The sequence below is a fragment of the Pan troglodytes genome, chromosome X (assembly GCF_028858775.2).
Source record: "Pan troglodytes isolate AG18354 chromosome X, NHGRI_mPanTro3-v2.0_pri, whole genome shotgun sequence".
Taxonomy (NCBI): Eukaryota; Metazoa; Chordata; class Mammalia; order Primates; family Hominidae; genus Pan; species Pan troglodytes.
In genome coordinates, this window is record NC_072421.2 from 82964864 (window position 1) to 82983241 (window position 18378).

Sequence of the window (18378 nt, forward strand, 5' to 3'; positions counted from 1 at the left end):
GAAGATAAAGACTTCAAAGTAGCTATAATAAATATGTTTATAGGGCTGGGCTCAGTGGCTCATGCCTGTAACCCCAACACCTTGAGAGGTCATCATGGGATGATTGCTTGAGACCAGGAATTTGAGGCCAGCCTGGGCAACATAGTGAGAATACAAAGAACTAAAAAAAACCCCATGCTTAAGGAAGCAATGGAAGACGATGTCAGTGAAAATATACAACAACCTCCAGAAATGCTCTATGCCATAAAAGAAAAAGGAAATCTGGCCAAAAAAAAATCAAAATTAACTTTATCAGGACTCTCAAAATTAATAAACTTTTACAGCCATCAGAGAGCATTTATTTAGGAAAAACAGCTAAATCAGCAAGATTTGTGGCATTTGAAATTGTTCTGTTCTCATCTCTGTCTCTCCAACTATGCAATAGAATTTTAAAACAATCTTTTTTTTTTTTTTTTTTTTTTTTTGAGACGGAGTCTTGCTCAGTCACCCAGGCTGTAGTGCAGTGGCGCGATCTTGGCTCACTGCAAGCTCCGCCTCCTGTTTTCACACCATTCTCCTACCTCAGCCTCCCGAGTAGCTGGGACTACAGGTGCCCGCCACCACGCCTGGCTAATTTTTTTTTTGTATTTTCAGTAGAGACGGGGTTTCACCATGTTAGCCAGGATGGTCTCAATCTCCTGACCTCGTGATCCATCCGCCTCGGCCTCCCAAAGTGCTGGGATTACAGGCGTGAGCCACCGTGCCCGACCCTTAAAACAATCTGGGTAAAACCCAGGAGCCTGGCAGCAACTAGAAGACAAAACAAGGTTAGAGCTCCTTCAAAGCCACATTGTCGTTATTATAATTGTCATTGTTTGATTTGTCTGTTGATTCTGTGGAAAACTCCACTTGCAAGGATGCCTTTTAAAACTTGACTCGTAGCTCAACCAATTTGCAAATCCTTTTTCCTGGGAACATTTGTCGAAAATAATGTGTGGAAATTGTTTAATATCACAACTACCTGAGGTGGCTATAATAGTTCAGGCAGACAAGAAATTGACCAAAAATGATAAAAGGAAAAACTGAGAAATAAATTGTCCATAGTGGGCTTTGAAAATTTGTTATATGTTCCTGGGAATCTAGAAAGGCACAGGCATGTGTAGGGCTTTGTACATGCCCAAGGCTGTACGCATGTGAAGGAAAGACCTGAGAAAACCCTGAGCCCTCAGTACTGGCTAACCTTAAAACTCTGTGTAAGCAGGAACTGGGGGCTAAGGACGAGTTATAAATTGCCTACCAGAACATTGAAGAGGTGTCCAAACACAGACAAAGAGCCTCTCAGTGAAAACTAGGAGACTTACTAGTTTCATGTTTGTAACGAAACCTCTGTTTAAATGTTAACTGACCACTAAGATAAATGAGTAGAGACTTCAGTGACCACATATGAAAAGAATACAGACTTTATAGAATTAAATCAGAAAAGCCACTAAGCAAAAGACAATAACATCAACAGCAAATAATAGCAACAATGAACACCTTGGCAGGAGGGAGTATCTAATTTCCAGAGTTACCACATTATATTATTTTCAATGTCACGTTTTCAATAAAAAATTATAAGACATGCAAAGAAACAAGAAAATATTGCCTATCATGGAAAAAATCAGTTGAAACTATCCATTAAGGAGCCAGATGTTGCATTTACATAGCCTTTAAATTGGCTATTTTAAGTATGCTCAAAGAACTAAAGAACTGAAGGAAAGGATGAGAGTTGTGCCTTATGGAATAAAGAACATTATTAAAGAAAGAGAAATTACTTTTAAGAGAAACTACAGTAATTCTGAGGTAAAAAAGATAATAACTAGATTTAAATTTCTCAACAGCCGATGTAAGCAAACGGAAGAAAGAATCAACAAATTGCAAAGAAGGTCCGTTGAGTTTATCTATTCTGAGGAACAGAAAGAAAAAAGAATTAAGAAAAATAAACAGAGCCTCAGATAACTGTGAGATACCATAAACAGAACATTCTGTTCTGTTTATGGGGACTCCACAAGGAGAGGGAGGAAAGTGGCAGGAATAATAGCTGAAGAAATGTCTGAAAACTTCCCAGATTTGATTAAAAATATCAATCTGCACATCAAAGAAGCTCAGCAAATGCCAAATAGTGAAAAATAAGAGATCCAAACCTTGACACATAATAATCAAACTGTCAAGGGCCATAGAAAAAAATAATCTTGAAAGCAGTAAAAAAGAAACATGTCAGGGGGATCCTCAATTAAAAATTATCAACTGATTTCTCATCAGAAATTATAGAGGCCAGAAGGCAATGGGATGACATATTCCAAGTAACAAAAAAACACTGTCAGCTGAGAATTATTTTATCCAGCAAAACCATTCTTCAAAAATGAAGGAAAAGCAATATATTCCCATACAAGCAAAAACCCAAATAATTTGTCACTACAAAACCTGTTCTACAAGAAATTCTAAAGGAGTCCTTCAGGCTGAAATTTAAGGACTCTATACAGCATCCCAAATCCATTTGAAGAAATAAAGATCACCAGTAAAGGTAACTATACAGGTAAATATTAATTAAATTTCTGGGGGAAACCTAAGGGGAAAAACTCAGAAAATATAGTAAAAGTAACTAAAATGGAATTAAAATGTTACTGTAGAAAATATTTTACACAGAAGAAGGCAGGAATGGAGGAACAGAAGAACAAAAAACATAAGACATAGAAACAAATAGCAAAATAGCTAATGTAAATTCTAACTTATGAATTACATTAAATGTAAGTGCATTAAATATTCCAGCTAAAAGCAGAGATTGGCAGAATGTATAAAAAGATACAACTATGTGTGGTTTACAAGAGTCACTGTTTAGAATCAAATACACAAATAGGTCAAAAATGAAAGGACAGAAAAAGATATTTCATACAATTAGTAACCAGAAGACAGTTTATATTAATATAAGACAAAATACTTATGAATGTAAAATTTATGATCTTGGGTTAGTCAACAGTTTCTTGTATATAATACCAAAAGCACAAGCAAGAAAAAATATAGATGAATTGGATTTTTTTCTATATTAAATACTTATGCTGCATATTATACTCTCAAGATAGTGAAAAGACAACCCATGGAATTGATGAAAATATTTGCAAATCTTGTCTCTGATAAGGGACTTGTGAACATGTGAAAATCTCTTGCAATTCAACTATAAAAAGACAACTCACTTAAAAAATGGAAAAAAAATCGAATGGACATTTCTTCAAACAAGATGTATAAATGGCCAATAAGCACATAAAAATTGCTAAAAAACATTAGTTATTAGGGAATACAAATCAAAACTCCAATTGGATACCACTTTCCACCACCTAGGATGGCCATAATCCAAGAGATGAACAATAACAAATGGCAATGAGGATGGGGAGAAAGTGGAACCGTCATACACTACTAGGAATGTATGATGGTGCTTTTGCTTTAGAAAACAGTATGGCAATTCCTTAAGCATAGAGTTATCATGTGACCTATCAATTCCACTCCTAGGTATATACTCAAAAGAAATGAATACATGTACCTTACACACTTGTACACAGACGTTCACAGCAGCATTATTCACAATAGCCAAAAATTGAAAACAACCCAAATGTCCAACTGATTAATCAATAAATAAAATGTATATCCATACAACTGGATATTATTTAGCAACCAAAAGGAATGAAGTCTTGACTCATGCTAAATCATGCTTGCATCCTGCAAACATTATGCAAAATGAAAAATCCAGACACAAAAGACTATATGTTGTATTATTTCATTTATATGAAATATCCAAAATAGACTTCTGCTGAAGCTATTCATAATTACTTTATATTTGGTTTTGCTAAATGGCTGGAATGTAATTTGTGGTCATATTACTACCATGAGGGTAGACCTTACCTGATTAAGATGTCTACACAGGAAAGAGCAGAGCCAAGATATAAAGAAAGACATATTTATAAAGGCATATTTTGAACACACAAATCCATCTGGATACCAAGTAACCCCATTTAAGTGAATTTAAAAAGTCCCAGTTTACATTGGGTCTCTTGTCACATGAAACAGAAAGAGTCCTAACTAATGTGGTTGGTTAAAAAAACAATTATTTGTTTTTCACTTCCAAGGTAATTAATATATTGTAAATTCAGGAAAGATGTGCTTCAGGATTTTTTTGACCACAATAGTGATGTCTTTTTGTGAATATTCATTCTTCAGTAGAATAACTGGCCAGCAGAAAACACCAAACTCTGTCTAGCTTGTATATACCAATTAAACATGAAATAACTTGGATTATATGATCATAATTTTTATATTCAAATTTCATTTAAAAATACATTACTTTTTAGTGGTAATAGTAGTCTTTCCACCAGTGGAGGGTTGGTTATGAGAGGAATATATTTCTTGCCGCAACTTGGAGAGTTCCTTACAAATAAAAGATAATATAATCATTTGATGGAAAGTAGAAACATGAGATAATAAATATATTTAATCATTTAGAAGGGTTACTAACAATGATTATACCCCCTCCCTTTTACCCCTTTTTAGCCTTGACGTAATAATGTTCTAATCCCACTTGTTGAATATCACCTAGTGTTGCTTCACAGTACCTAATAAGTTATATTATATGCCGGTGCAGGAACCTGCAACTGATACAGGATATCTAAATTTGGAGGATAACTTGAGATTGAATGGGCGTGGTTCTCAGGATGAGGATGTGAAAGTTTTTGCTCTGAAAAGCCTGAAAAGTATATCCATAGAAGAAAAGTATTGAAACTTCAATATATAAGCAGATATAGTTTCTTAAGAGAGAGTTTATCAATGAATGTTACTACAAGCACCATTTGCTCCATAACAGCAATACAATATTACCCATAATTTTTGACAATTCCTTCAGGACCTATTGAATGCCAGGTCATGGGCTACATGCTACAGATACAAGGAGGAATATAACACATGCTTTAATGAAGCAGCTCATAATGTAGTAAGGAGGTCACAGTCTACTGGGAATTTCACTGCTAATGAAATATAAAATCAATGTCTTAAAAATATTAAATGTATAACAGCACTTATTTTTTGCTTCAATTGTAACTTTCATTTGAATTGTTTCTCCTGAAATATGTATATTCTACTTCCTCACTTGCACCTGCATTTTATTTCATTAAATAAAGTGACTCTTGGATATGTGTCCTTTTCTAGTCCATGGGAAGTATTTATCCTACAGTACTACAGTACTAAGTTGTATTACTTTTCTCCATCCCCACCCCTTCCTTTTATACCTCTGACTGACGCTTTATGAGGGAATCCTTCTCTTCCAGCAAGCTTGTCAGTTCATGAAGCTTAAATTGGAAGTCACTACAACTTCCTTCTCTCTTTGAAACATCTTTATGGTACTGGTTTAATTGGGACTAAGGATTTAAAAAGAAATAAATATTATTATAATCTTCATATAGAAAATGTGTAACTGAGTTCCAGGGAGGTTAAGTGACACAAACTCACACAGTTAGTTATGAAATGAAAGTAAAATACCAATAGTCATAAACGTTCGAAGAATTTCATGAGTATGTAATATGAAATGAAATGCCAATTACAAATTTCTCCTTTTTTTAAGGTGTCTTTGCTATGTAGGACTAAACATTATCTACGTAACAGTCTTAGGCCACAAAATTTAAAGTAAAGCTAAGAAAACAGGCACTTTAGAGTCCTTGAAATAATAATTAAGGAAATAGTGATAACAAATTACTACTATTATATTCTGATTTTCAGTTCACAAAATATTCCTCCTTCATGAATTATCTCAGTTCTCACAGCAGTCCCATGAAATAAGCATTATTATAATCTTCATTTACAAAACAGATAATGGGCTCCAGAGAGGTTAAATGACACAGTCACGCAGTAACATAGCTGCAACTCCAAAACAGGTCTTCTGACTACAAATCTTGTCCATTTCCCTCTTTACCTCATATGTGTGTAGCTTAGGTAGAAGTGCTATTAGTAATGTTGGAATGGAAAAGAAATCAGTGGAGGAAATCTGCTAGAAGTATCGGTAGGTTTTGAAAACAAATTATATTTTGTTTCATTTTGATTTTTGGTAAAAATTATACAGTGATGTTTGGAGAGACAAATTTGTGATTATTTTGTTTATTAAAATATTTAAGTATATTTTACTACCTTTAGGAATCAGTAAAATAAGGGTTAGATTAAGTAAATTCAACCTAGAATTACAAGATAAGGCAATATATACTTATAAATATCACCTTAATTTTGATGTCAACTATAGGTACCTAAAACTTAACACTGTTTTCCTCCTCATGCTTGACAAAGTCCTTGCTATTCATCATCCCTCGAAATTAAGTGAGAATTTTTACAAATCTAACTGTGGCTCTGTTGAGTAATTTCATATATTGCTTTTGCCTACATAAGCATGCTTTAGGCAAGATCATGAAGAGTCCTCCACCTATCCCAAAAAATAAGTTAATAAAAACCAAAACCAAAACACTGAAATGAATATCTTCTTTTACTTTCCTAGAAGAAATTAAGCTAAATTAGAAAATCATTTAACAGTTATATTTTAGATACAGTAATGTATTTAAAACAAATGAATACGTGACATATTTCTAAAACTCTACCTTCAGCTAATTTTTTCTGGTAGCTTTAAACTTGAAGCCATCATTATCTTGCTAGAAAGTTTGTGCTGACCTGTGTATTTATGCAATGTAGGATCAACATACCCTCAGTCTGCAGATCTCTCTATCTTTCTCCATTCTCAAGTTTTTTACCATCTCCGTGTAGTGGTTGCCAATCTCATCCATTTTAGCCTGCAGCATTGGGCCTGTGCAAGTCTCAGAAACCTACAGAAGGCAAAATAACTATCTGTAATTGGATTGTTTTGAAGAAAATACATGTTATGTTACAAGGATTGTTATTAGATGAAAACCACATGATTAAATAAGACATTGAAATAATGAAAGTGATTTTCAGGAACTGCATTATAAAGCTCAAATGTCAGTGATTAAGATCTAACAGTATGTGAGGGAAAGCAGTCCATATGTTTTCTAAATGCTAGGATTACAATGATGTAACTAAGGTAATACTGTATATTTAAAAGGAAGTTTTAATACCTGCATTCTAAGGTTTTGATTCTCTTGCTCTAAATTACGTTTACAATATTCCAGTTCTTTTAGTCTGTATTCCATGTCTGATAGTGTATGTCGAAGAGAGAGATTGTTTTCTTCCAATGCCTGGCATTTTGAACTTGAGTCTTGAAGTCCTTGCTGTAAAGAAGACACAAGTACATAAGACAAATGCATTTTGTTTTTGGTGAGGGAGTGTTCTTTTTATTGATTCATTCAATTGAATCAAGTAAATATTTTCCTATGCCCAGTTTTCTTATACTCTGGGTCTTAGATGGTACATTAAGTCACCCATGTAAGATATTATAGTGTTGCCTCTAGTCTCACTCGTCCATTTTGTGAGAGAGGGAATCATGACTAGATGAATTTATAATGTCTCAATTTAACAATCAGACTCTTGCTACTCTGTGACAATACTGTACCCTGCTTTCTAGTAGGCACAGAAACGACCATATGCCTGATTATTTACATGACAACTAGTAACTGAGCAAGAATTTGGGACAGCCATAGAAGTAAAGATCAGGAAGAGGGTAATCCTTAGAGACTACTTACAATTTCCTAGGAATTCTCTCTGCTCAGACATCCAGAGAATTCATCTAGAGTTTTTTCAGTCATTTATTTATTGCACAAACATGTATTAAGGTCTACAACAGCTTTTCTCATTGACATGTTAGTAGATTAAATAAATGCATGAACCTAGATTTTTAGTATTTCTACAATTCTGGTCACCCAACAAGACAAATAATTGTGTCCCATATGTACTTTATATCTAAAATAGATAAGATTATCTGTTTTTCTGAGAGGGCTTTCAGCCATTAGAAATACCCAAAGCCACTCAATTCTCATATGAACAAATTTTTCCATCATATTTAATTCTGTCTTGATTATATCTCATAACTCCAATGTGCCAGTAATTGTGCATATGAAAAGCTATCAATGTAGATTAACACCAATAAAAGCATCAGTTTACCTGCTGCTGGTGATTATTTGCTCTCACTGATGCCAAGAGTTCTTCGTACTCTTTTAATTGAGTGTCTTTGAATGATAAATCTTTCTCAAGTCTCATCTTGTCATTTTCCAGTGACTAGAAGCATAAATTATTTATTATGATTCAGAATTACAAAAACTTAACAGTCACATAATACAAAGACTTGCTTACCTTGGAAGATTTAAATAAGCACTTGTTTCATTTGTACTTGCTTAATAAAGCAGAATTCTTAAAAGTTAAGAAAATACGGGATAGGAAATGATTGAAACTTCTAAAACCTTCATTGAAAGAGACATTTTGATGGACTAACTATACATGAAATGAAGCACAACCCTCTGAAATGTTTTAATGTTTTCCTCCAATCTACAAAGAGTCCTTGTTAATCCCAGCAAGTGGTAAATTTTTAAATTAGAGTCTAAATATGTTCATCATAACCCAGAAACAACAAAACTACTCCAAAGTCCTCAAGGCATTATTCAATGTGTGGAAAGCATTCTGAATGTATCTAGCTGATGGCACCAAGAACACCAATTAAAATAGAAAATGGAAAAAAATTAATTTTTTGGAGAAAAATGTTTTCAAGTTATTATATTTGAATGGAAATTCAGAGTATGCTTTATAATTATGCAAAAGGGGGAATTTACCTCCAATGAGTCAGATTATTTTAACTTTGCAGACTACTCTCTGGCTTTAAGCATTAAATTGCCTTAGTGGTAAACTAAATGATAAGTGCACATCCAACATTCTTTCATTTATACTTTGGATACCTCTTTTCTCCTCTCTCAATGCCAATTAACTGTTTGAAGAAAATAATTTAGCTTTGTCTGAATAAGCATAATATTGTGCTATATTAAATTTTAAAAACATATACTGGACATCTTTATTTCTGTATTAGGAAGCTAGTAACTAGAAAGGCTTTGGAAAAAATCAAAATAAATCTTACTGTCAAATCATTTTGAAGATGTCCAAGCTCCTCCCGTATGTTGCTAAATGTGGACAGCACTAGTCGGAGTGACTTATCAGACATACCCCTCATCTGCAGGAAGAAAGGATTAATGGTTTAGTTTTATTAACATTTGAAAATAGGCAATATAAGTGAAAGTTATCTTATTTTTTTCCTACTAGCAAACTTATTAATAATTTTACTTTGATATGGCAAATTAGAAAGGTGATATAAGGCATTTTGTCAATAGTGTGTTTAAGTAATCCAAATAATATTCCTGAAGATAGCATAGCTAGTATTTATAACAAATATTTATTATTTTTTCCATGACAAAGTATCATCTTTGTCACAAAGTATAATTCTATCAGCAAAATTTAATTTTTACATTATTCTTTATTTAAAAGATTAGAAGAGATGAGACAGTCAATAATCAAATAATAAAATGAATCTCCCTAAGTGTATTGCCAACTGCCTGAATTTTGCCTGAGGTGAGAAGAATATAATTATAATTAAGTTTAACTTTAAAGTATAGAGCTATCTAAATGGTTTTTTTGTTTGTTTGTTTGTTTGTTTGTTTTTTTACCAGAGTCTCACTCTGTCGCCTAGGCTGGAGTGTAGTGGCATGATCTCAGTTCACTGCAATCTCTGCCCCCTGGGTTCAAGCAATTCTTCCACCTCAGCCTCCCAAGTAGCTGGGACTACAGGCATGCACCAACACACCTGGTGAATTTTTGTATTTTGAGTAGAGAACGGATTTCACTGTGTTGGCCAGGCTGGTCTCGAACTCCTGACCTCAAGTGATCCACCAGCCTTGGCCTCCTAAAGTGCTGGGATTACAGGTGTGAGCCACTGCACCTGGCTTATCTCAAATTTTAAAGAGAGGGGAAACTCTTTTACTAGATTATTCTTATTTCTTTAAAGAAAAATGGTTTAAAAAACAGACAACTTCAGCTTCTGGGAAGATGGAGTAAAAATACTTTCCACAACCAATCAGACGTTGTTTAAGGTGTAACTTTGTAACTTCAGCCTCTGATTGGTCACTTTCTGCAACCAATCCGACTGATAACGGGCCACTACTTCATTTACATAGAGTGTACACCAAGTTACCAATGGGAAACCTCTAGAGGGCATTTAAACCACATAAAATTATATAACTGTGCACTTGAGCCAATTGCTCAGCCCACTCCCACCCTGTGGAGTGTGCTTTCATTTTCAATAAATCTCTACTTTTGTTGCTTCACAAAAAAAAAGAAAGAAAAAAGAAAAAAAATACTTTTCCCTAGCCTTCCTGTTAGTTGCAGCTAAAAACCCTGGACATTATATATAAAACAAATATAAAAAGACCCAAATTGGTGAAAAGAGAAATGATTGGTTAGGAATCTTGGGACCTGAGAAATGACACAGCAGTGAGTTCCTGGATTTTCTTTTTGCTTCATATATTAGATCAGTGTTGGGGAAGCTGGTGATCTAGTTACATCAATGGACAACAAAAGTCCTGAGAAAAGCCTTCTCTCTCTAACCAAAGGACCATGAAAGGGTCAGCCTAGCAGGACAGAAAACTTTTAGATAGTAACCACTCTATCTTAGCCAAACACCACAGAAGAAACTGCAACTCTACTTCCACACGGACCACCAAAGGCCAAGAAGAGAGCTTAGACTGCCCCCTTGTCAGGCTCTAGGGAGGTACACAACACCATTCACTGGGATGGTGTCAGAAAAGACAGAGTGAAGAATGGTGCTTTCATTCCTACTGGCCAAAAATGAAATTCCATGCACTGTGATGTCAGTTGAGACTGTGAAGGGAGCTTGGGCTTTCACCCTATCGCATCAAGAGAAGCTGAGTGGGGGAACCTCAACTTCCACCACCAGCTGGCAGTAATAGGTAGTGCACACACTTTCTCTGATATTTGAATATTTGAATGAGACCCAGAGAGTCACAACATAAAAATGGCCAGGTCTCCCATCCAAGTACTAGCCAGGCTCAATCCTGCTTAGCTTCTGAGATCAAACAAGATCAGACATGTTCAGGGTCAATTGAAAATCACTCATAATTCCAAGAACAACAAAAATCTCAACTCAATAAGAAAAAAACACTTAATTGATGACAACATCAAGATAATAGAAATGTTAGAATTATCTGATAAAGTGTATAAAACAACCATCATAAATACTTCAACAAGAAGTTGCAAGGAGACTGTAAAAACACATTGTCTCAATGACAAAATAGAAAGTCTCAGCAAATAAATAGAAGACATAAAGAATACCTAAATGGAAATTTTAGAACTGAAAAGGACAGTAACAAGACAAAGAAACAAAAACCAAACCAAAACAACAAAACTCTCAAGGAGTGGGCTAAAAAGCAGAATGGAGAGAACAGAGGAAAGAATTAATGAACTTAAAGATAGAATAAAATAAAGTATATAATCTGAATATCAGAAACAAATAGATTAGAAAAAATTAAACAGAGCTTAAGGGTTTGTGGGTGTACACCACATATCTAGCTTTCATGTTCAGAGTCCTGGAAGGTAAGGAGAAAGAGGATGGAGCTGAAAAAATATTCAAAAAAATTATGGCTGAGAAGTTTCCCAAATTAGTAAAACCTGGTAACATACATATTCAAGAAGCTGAGCATATCCCAAACAATATAAACCCAAAGAAATCCATTACCAGACAAATCAGAGTCAAACTTCTTAAAACTAAAGACAAACTAAAAATTTTCAAAGCAGCAAGAAAAACATTAATTACTGGGAATAACAATTCAAATGACAACAGATTTCTCATTACAAATCATGAAGCCCAGAAGGAACTAGGATACTATTTTTTAAGTACTAAAAGAAAATAATTGTCAACTGTAAATTCTATATGCAGTGAAATTATCCTTTAGGAATGGAGGGAAATTCACATTTTCAGATGAGGGAAAATGAAAATAATTTGTTACTAGCAGACCTACCCTTAAAGAATAGCTAAAAGAAGTTGTCTAAAGAGAAGAAAATGATAAAAGAAAGAATTTGGAATATTAAGAAGGAAGATATAGCATTGTAAGCAAAAATATGGTAAATACAATAAGTTTTCCTTCTTTTCTAGAGTTTTCTTTTTTTATTATACTTTAAGTTCTGGGATACATGTGCAGAACGTGCAGGTTTGTTACATAGGTATACACGTGCCATGGTGGTTTCCTGCACCCATCAACCTGTCATCTACATTAGGTATTTCTCCTAATGCTATCCCTCCCCTAGCCCCCCACCCCCTGACAGGCCCCAGTGTGTGATGTTCCCATGTGTTCTCACTGTTCAACTCCCACTTATGAGTGAGAACATGAGGTGTGTGGTTTTCTGTTTCTGTGTCAGTTTGCTGCGAATGAAGGTTTCCAGCTTCATCCATGTCCCTGCAAAGGACATGAACTCATCCTTTTTAATGGCTGCATAGTATTCCATGGTGCGTATGTCCCACATTATCTAGTCTATCATTGATGGGCAATTTGGGTTGGTTCCAAGTCTTTGCTATTGTGAATAGTGCTGCAATAAACATATGTGTGCATGTGTATTTATAGTAGAATGATTTATAATCTTTGGGTACATACCCAGTAATGGGATTGCTGAGTCAAATAGTATTTCTAGTTCTAGATCCTTGAGGAAGCGCCACACTGGTTGAACTAATTTACACTCCCACCAATAATCTAAAAGCGTTCCTATTTCTCCACATCCACTCCAGCATCTGCTTTTTCCTGACTTTTTGATGATCGCCATTCTAACTCACGTGAGATGGTATCTCATTGTGGTTTTGATTTGCATTTCTCTAATGACCAGTGATGATGAGCATTTTTTCATGTTTGTTGGCTGCATTAATGTCTTATTTTGAGAAATGTATGTTCATACCCTTTGGCCACTTTTTGATGGGGTTGTTTGCTTGATTCTTGTAAATTTGTTTAAATTCTTTGTAGATTCTGGGTATTAGCCCTTTGTCAGATGGATAGATTGCAAACATTTTCTCCCATTCTGTAGGGTGCCTGTTCACTCTGATAATAGTTTCTTTTGCTGTGCAGAAGCTCTTTAGTTTAATTAGATCCCATTTGTCAATTTTTGCTTTTGTTGCTATTGCTTTTGGTGTTTTAGTCATGAAGTCTTCCCCATGCCTATGTCCTGAATGGTATTGCCTAGGTTTTCTTCTAGAGTTTTTATGGTTTTAGGTCTTACCTTTAAGTCTTTAATCCATCTTGAGTTAATTTTTGTATAAAGTGTAAGGAAGGGGTCTAGTTTCAGTTTTCAGCATATGGCTAGCCAGTTTTCCCAGCATTATTTATTAAATAGGGAATCCTTTCCCCATTGCTTGTTTTTGTAAAGTTTGTCAAAGATCCAATAGTTGTAAATGTGTGGCATTATTTCTGAGGCCTCTGTTCTGTTCCATTGGTCTATCTCTCTGTTTTGGTACCGGTACCATGCTGTTTTTGTTACTGAAGCCTTGTAGTATAGTTTGAAGTCAGGTAGCATGATGCCTCCAGCTTTGTTCTTTTGGCTTAGGATTGTCTTGGATATATGGGCTCTTTTTTTGGTTCCATATGTAATTTAAAGTATTTTTTCTAATTCTGTGAAGAAAGTCAATGGTAGCTTGATGGGGTTAGCACTGAATCTATAAATTATTTTCAGCTGTATGGCCATTTTCAAGATATCGATTCTTCCTATCCATAACAATGGAATGTTTTTCCATTTGTTTGTGTCCTCTCTTATTTCCTTGAGCAGTGGTTTGTAGCTCTCCTTGAAGAAGTCCTTCACATCCCTTATAAGTTATATTCCTAGGTATTTTATTCTCTTTGTAGCAATTGTGAATGTGAGTTCACTCAAGATTTGGCCCTCTGTTTGTCTATTATTGATGTATAGGAATGTTTGTGACTTTTGCACATTGATTTTGTATCTTGAGACTTTGCTGAAGTTGCTTATCAGCTTAAGGAGATTTTGGGTTGAGATGATGGGGTTTTCTAAATATACAATCATGTCGTCTGCAAACAGAGACAATTTGACTTCCTCTCTTGCTATTTGAATCCCCTTTATTTCTTTCACTTGCCTTGTTGCCCTGGCCAGAACTTCCAATACTATGTTGAATAGGAGTAGTGAGAGAGGGCATCCTTGTCTTGTGCCGGTTTTCAAAGACAATGCTTCCAGCTTTTGTCCATTCAGTATGATATTGGCTGTTGGTTTGTCATAAATAGCTCTTATTATTTTGAGATACATCCCATCAATACCTAGTTTATTGAGAGTTTTTAGCATGAAGCGGTGTTGAATTTTATCAAAGGCCTTTTCTGCCTTTATTGAGATAGTTATGTGGTTTTTGTCATTGATTCTGTTTATGTAATGGATTATGTTTATAGATTTGCATATGTTGAATCAGCCTTGCATTCCAGCGATGAAGCTGACTTGATCATGGTGGATAAGATTTTTGATATGCTGCTGGATTCAGTTTGCTGTATTTTATTGAGGATTTTTGCATCGATGTTCATCAGGGATATTGGCCTGAAATTTTCCTTTTTTGTTCTGTCTCTGCCAGATTTTGGTATCAGGATGATGCTGGCCTCATAAAACGAGTTAGGGGGGAGTCTCTCTTTTACTATTGTTTGGAATAGTTTCAGAAGGAATGTTACCAGCTCCTCTTTGTACCCCTGGTAGAATTTGGCTGTGAATCCATCTGCTCCTGGGCTTTTTCTTTTCTTTTTTCTTTTTTCTTTTTTTTTTTGTTGGTAGGCTATTAATTACTGCCTCAATTTCAGAACTTGTTATTGGTCCTTTCAAGGATTCAACTTCTTCCTGGTTTAGCCTTGGGAGGGTGTATGTTTCTAGGAATTTTTCCATTTCTTCTAGTTTTTCTGGTTTATTTGCGTAGATGTGTTTATAGTATTCTCTGATGGTAGTTTGTATTTCTGTGGGATCAGTGGTGATATCCCCTTTATCATTTTTTATTGTGTCTATTTGATTTTTCTCTCTTTTCTTTATCAGTCTGGCTAGTGGTAGGGAAGAGGGTGGAATGGAGAAGAGGAAGGCAAAAACTATGAGATAGAGTCAGATTGTACTAAAGCGCTGAGGAGTGAATAAGGGCATTCTACAGAAGGGAATACTATTTCGAGAATGTTTTCCCAAATGCTAGTCATTCAATATAATTTTTGGTGATCTCACCAAACTGAAATATATCCCTTGTCTAACCAAAGAATCCTCAACTCTTAGGAAATAAGATTTTAATTTGGGACTTTCTGTTCTTAAGGGAAGCAACCTAGGAAGCTGTTTGTTAGTGTTGATTTCACACATCCACTCTTGACCCCATCTCACCTGCAGAATGTAGCGTATTTGCTGTTTTGTAAACTCTGATAATCCTTTAGGAATCAATGATTCAATGTCTTCCAACTGTAAGAAAAAAAGGCTTATCCATGGAACAGATACATGTCAATCGTAAGATCAGCAATCCACAGACTTTTGTGTAATGGGACATATTTTAGGAATATTAAAAGACTAATTCACTTTTTGAGAAACAGTTTCTATGAGTTTAATTTATAGCCTTATCAGTTCTTATTTTAAAAAAATCAATTATATTACAAACAGTATAAAAATAATCCTGAATTCCAAGCATTTTAGGGAAAACCTTTGGGCAACCAATGAGAAGTTCCATTTCTATTTTTAAAAAGATGAAATTAAAAGCAAAATGGTCTATTAAATTCCTTTACACACTTTATTCATTGTATATTTTTAAAAACTGGAAGTTTTGTTGAGTGATAGATATGACATTCTAGAAGCTGATTTTTGAAATAAGGAAAACTTTGGGAAATAAAAATTAAGGGAGTTACAGGTTTTACTGAGAATTTACATAGAGCTGTGGTGACTTTTGGAAGATTATGATGTTGCCACCACAACACTGAAACAGCTTCAACTAATTTTAAGTGAGTAGCTGAAGTGAAGTATTTCTTAAAGGCAATTTAGGAATTACTGCATAATTGTAATGAATGCAGTATGCCAGTACACTGGAAAAAACGATTAAAAACACTAAAGAGGGAATTGTGCTTTTTATTGCATTGAAATAGGCTTTTCTCTATTTGATTATTCTATTAAAAGCAATTAAGATAATATGCATATGTAATAGATTAATACTTGAAAATATTTTTACTTTAAGTTGCTGACTGGCATGGCACATATAAGGTTTTGAAGCATATTAAAACTAAATTTGCTATTTAATTAATCATATAGATTTCAGTTTTCTAAAGCAGAGAATATGTGGTCAGTGAAACATCCCTTGTACCCCATAAATAAATACACCTACTATGTACACACAAAAATTAAAAATAGAACATTTCAAATAAACATTGCAATAAGCATAGACAAATTAAATCATAAAGTGACAGCTGATAACAATTTTTTGTGAATAATTACTAGTTTTATAGCTATTATAAATATGTAGTGTTTATATAATTTTAAAGGCAAAATGGCCATAAATTTTTTCACTTACCTGCATTTTCAGTCTAGTAAGGTACTTAACTGAAAGAATATTATTATTGCAAATATCAGAATCTACTTTGTTATTATACTATATTCGATTTTCAACTATCTTTGCACTTACCTCATCTGTAGACTCAAAGTCCTGTTTGCTGCAAGAACAAAAAAAAGATAGACAACTTTAGGAAAAGGTATTCACTGATCATATATAAATGCTAGTTTTCTATTAATTTTATCTTACTTTTTGAAATATAAGAGGACTTATTCAATTTATAAGCACAAGTGAAAATGTTAAAACTAAAATGGCACTTTTACTTAGTTTGACTAAATTTTTTTTTCTGGAATTAGCAGATCTATTAAAAAAGAACATCTGAATAACAAAATAATAAAATATGCAGAAGTGGTTAGTACCATCCGTTAGCACCAGTTTAATTGTGCCTAGATTAGAAGTCCTCAGTGCTTGGCAATAAATGCTTCTTGGGTGAATGAACAACAAAAATAGCCTTTATCTCTCTATTTCCACCTTCATTTTCTCCTTGTATGTTTCAGTGCTGATTCCATCTTCTCTCCACAGTGTTTTCAAGTTTTTCATACCCTCTTTAACAAAATCAAAGCTTGCAAGACAAGCCTGAATAACTCATTTAATCTATAGTAGAGTATATTTGGTAATGACTGGCTTGAAGGATATTTGAATCTTTACATAGGGACAAAGCATTAAGCAAAATGATCAAAATTCTAGTGGGGTAATAGAATTTCCAGCATCATAATGAGGATTTGGTCACAGGGGTCGAAAGACCCTTTGTGGAGCCGTGATAGGTAGGAAAATGCTGAAGGAGAATTGTTACTGGTTATACCAGACTGGCACTTACTCCTTTGGGAACGTTGAAACCTGGAAAGGATACATTGATAGTGTTGTCTGGGGCAAGACATAGGCCTTCATTTTTGCCAACTTGTTCCCGCTCCACTTGATGGAAGAATTAGGCCCAAAATATATATGGTAAACATACTTCTCAAACAAACAAATGAAGAAAAAACAGTAAACATGGGTTCTGACAGCAAGACAGAATATTTATTTTATTTAAAGTAATTAACTTGACTTTATCATGAAAACATTCCAAGATTGATTTGTCTATTCATTTTTTTAAACTTTTATTTTAGGTTGAGGGGTACATGTACAGGTTTGTTATATAGGTAAATTGCATTTTGTGGTGGTTTGGTGTACAAATGATTTCATCAATGAGGTAATAAGCACAGTAACCAATAGGTAGTTTTTTGATCCTCATCCTCCTCCCACCCTCCACCCTCAAGTAGGCCCCAGAGTCTGTTGTTCCCTTCTTTGTGTCTATATGTACTCAATGTTTAGCTCCCACTTATAAGTAATAACATGCAGTATTTGGCTTTCTGTTCCTACATTAGTTTGCTAAGAATAACAGCCTCCAGCTCCGTCCATGTCCCTGCAAAGAACATGATCTCATTCTTTTATATGGCTATATACTATTCCATGGTGTAGATGTACCACATTTCCTTTATCCAGTCTATCATCAGTGGGCATTTAGGTTCATTCCATGTCGTTGCTATTGTGAATAGTGCTGCAATGAACATAGGTGTGCAAGTGTCTGTATGGTAGAATGATTTATATTCCTTTGGGTATTGTTGAAAACAGTTTGGCAATTAGTCCAAGAACTTAAAACAGAATCAGCATTTGATTCAATGGAATTGCTGGGTCAAATGCTGATTCTGTTTTAAGTTCTTGGACAAATTGGCCAAACTGCTTTTCACAATGGCTGAACTAGTTTAGATTCCCACCACCAGTGCATAATCATTACCTTTTCTCCACAA

At 34.5% G+C, this 18378-nt stretch overlaps 1 protein-coding gene across 2 annotated transcripts in view; it reads right to left on the reverse strand.

Moving 5' to 3' along the window:
• The window catches only part of POF1B (POF1B actin binding protein), a 102036-nt gene that overhangs the window by 21366 nt on the left and 62292 nt on the right, over positions 1–18378 (reverse strand). For both annotated transcript variants that reach the window (XM_016944183.4, XM_016944182.3), the window contains exons 8-15: positions 16664–16691; positions 15385–15459; positions 9074–9166; positions 8113–8226; positions 7131–7283; positions 6741–6860; positions 5289–5417; positions 4352–4434 (exon numbers count right to left, since the gene is read on the reverse strand). In XM_016944183.4, the coding sequence (XP_016799672.1) occupies positions 4352–4434; positions 5289–5417; positions 6741–6860; positions 7131–7283; positions 8113–8226; positions 9074–9166; positions 15385–15459; positions 16664–16691 (795 nt within the window). The remainder of the gene's footprint in view (positions 1–4351; positions 4435–5288; positions 5418–6740; positions 6861–7130; positions 7284–8112; positions 8227–9073; positions 9167–15384; positions 15460–16663; positions 16692–18378) is intronic.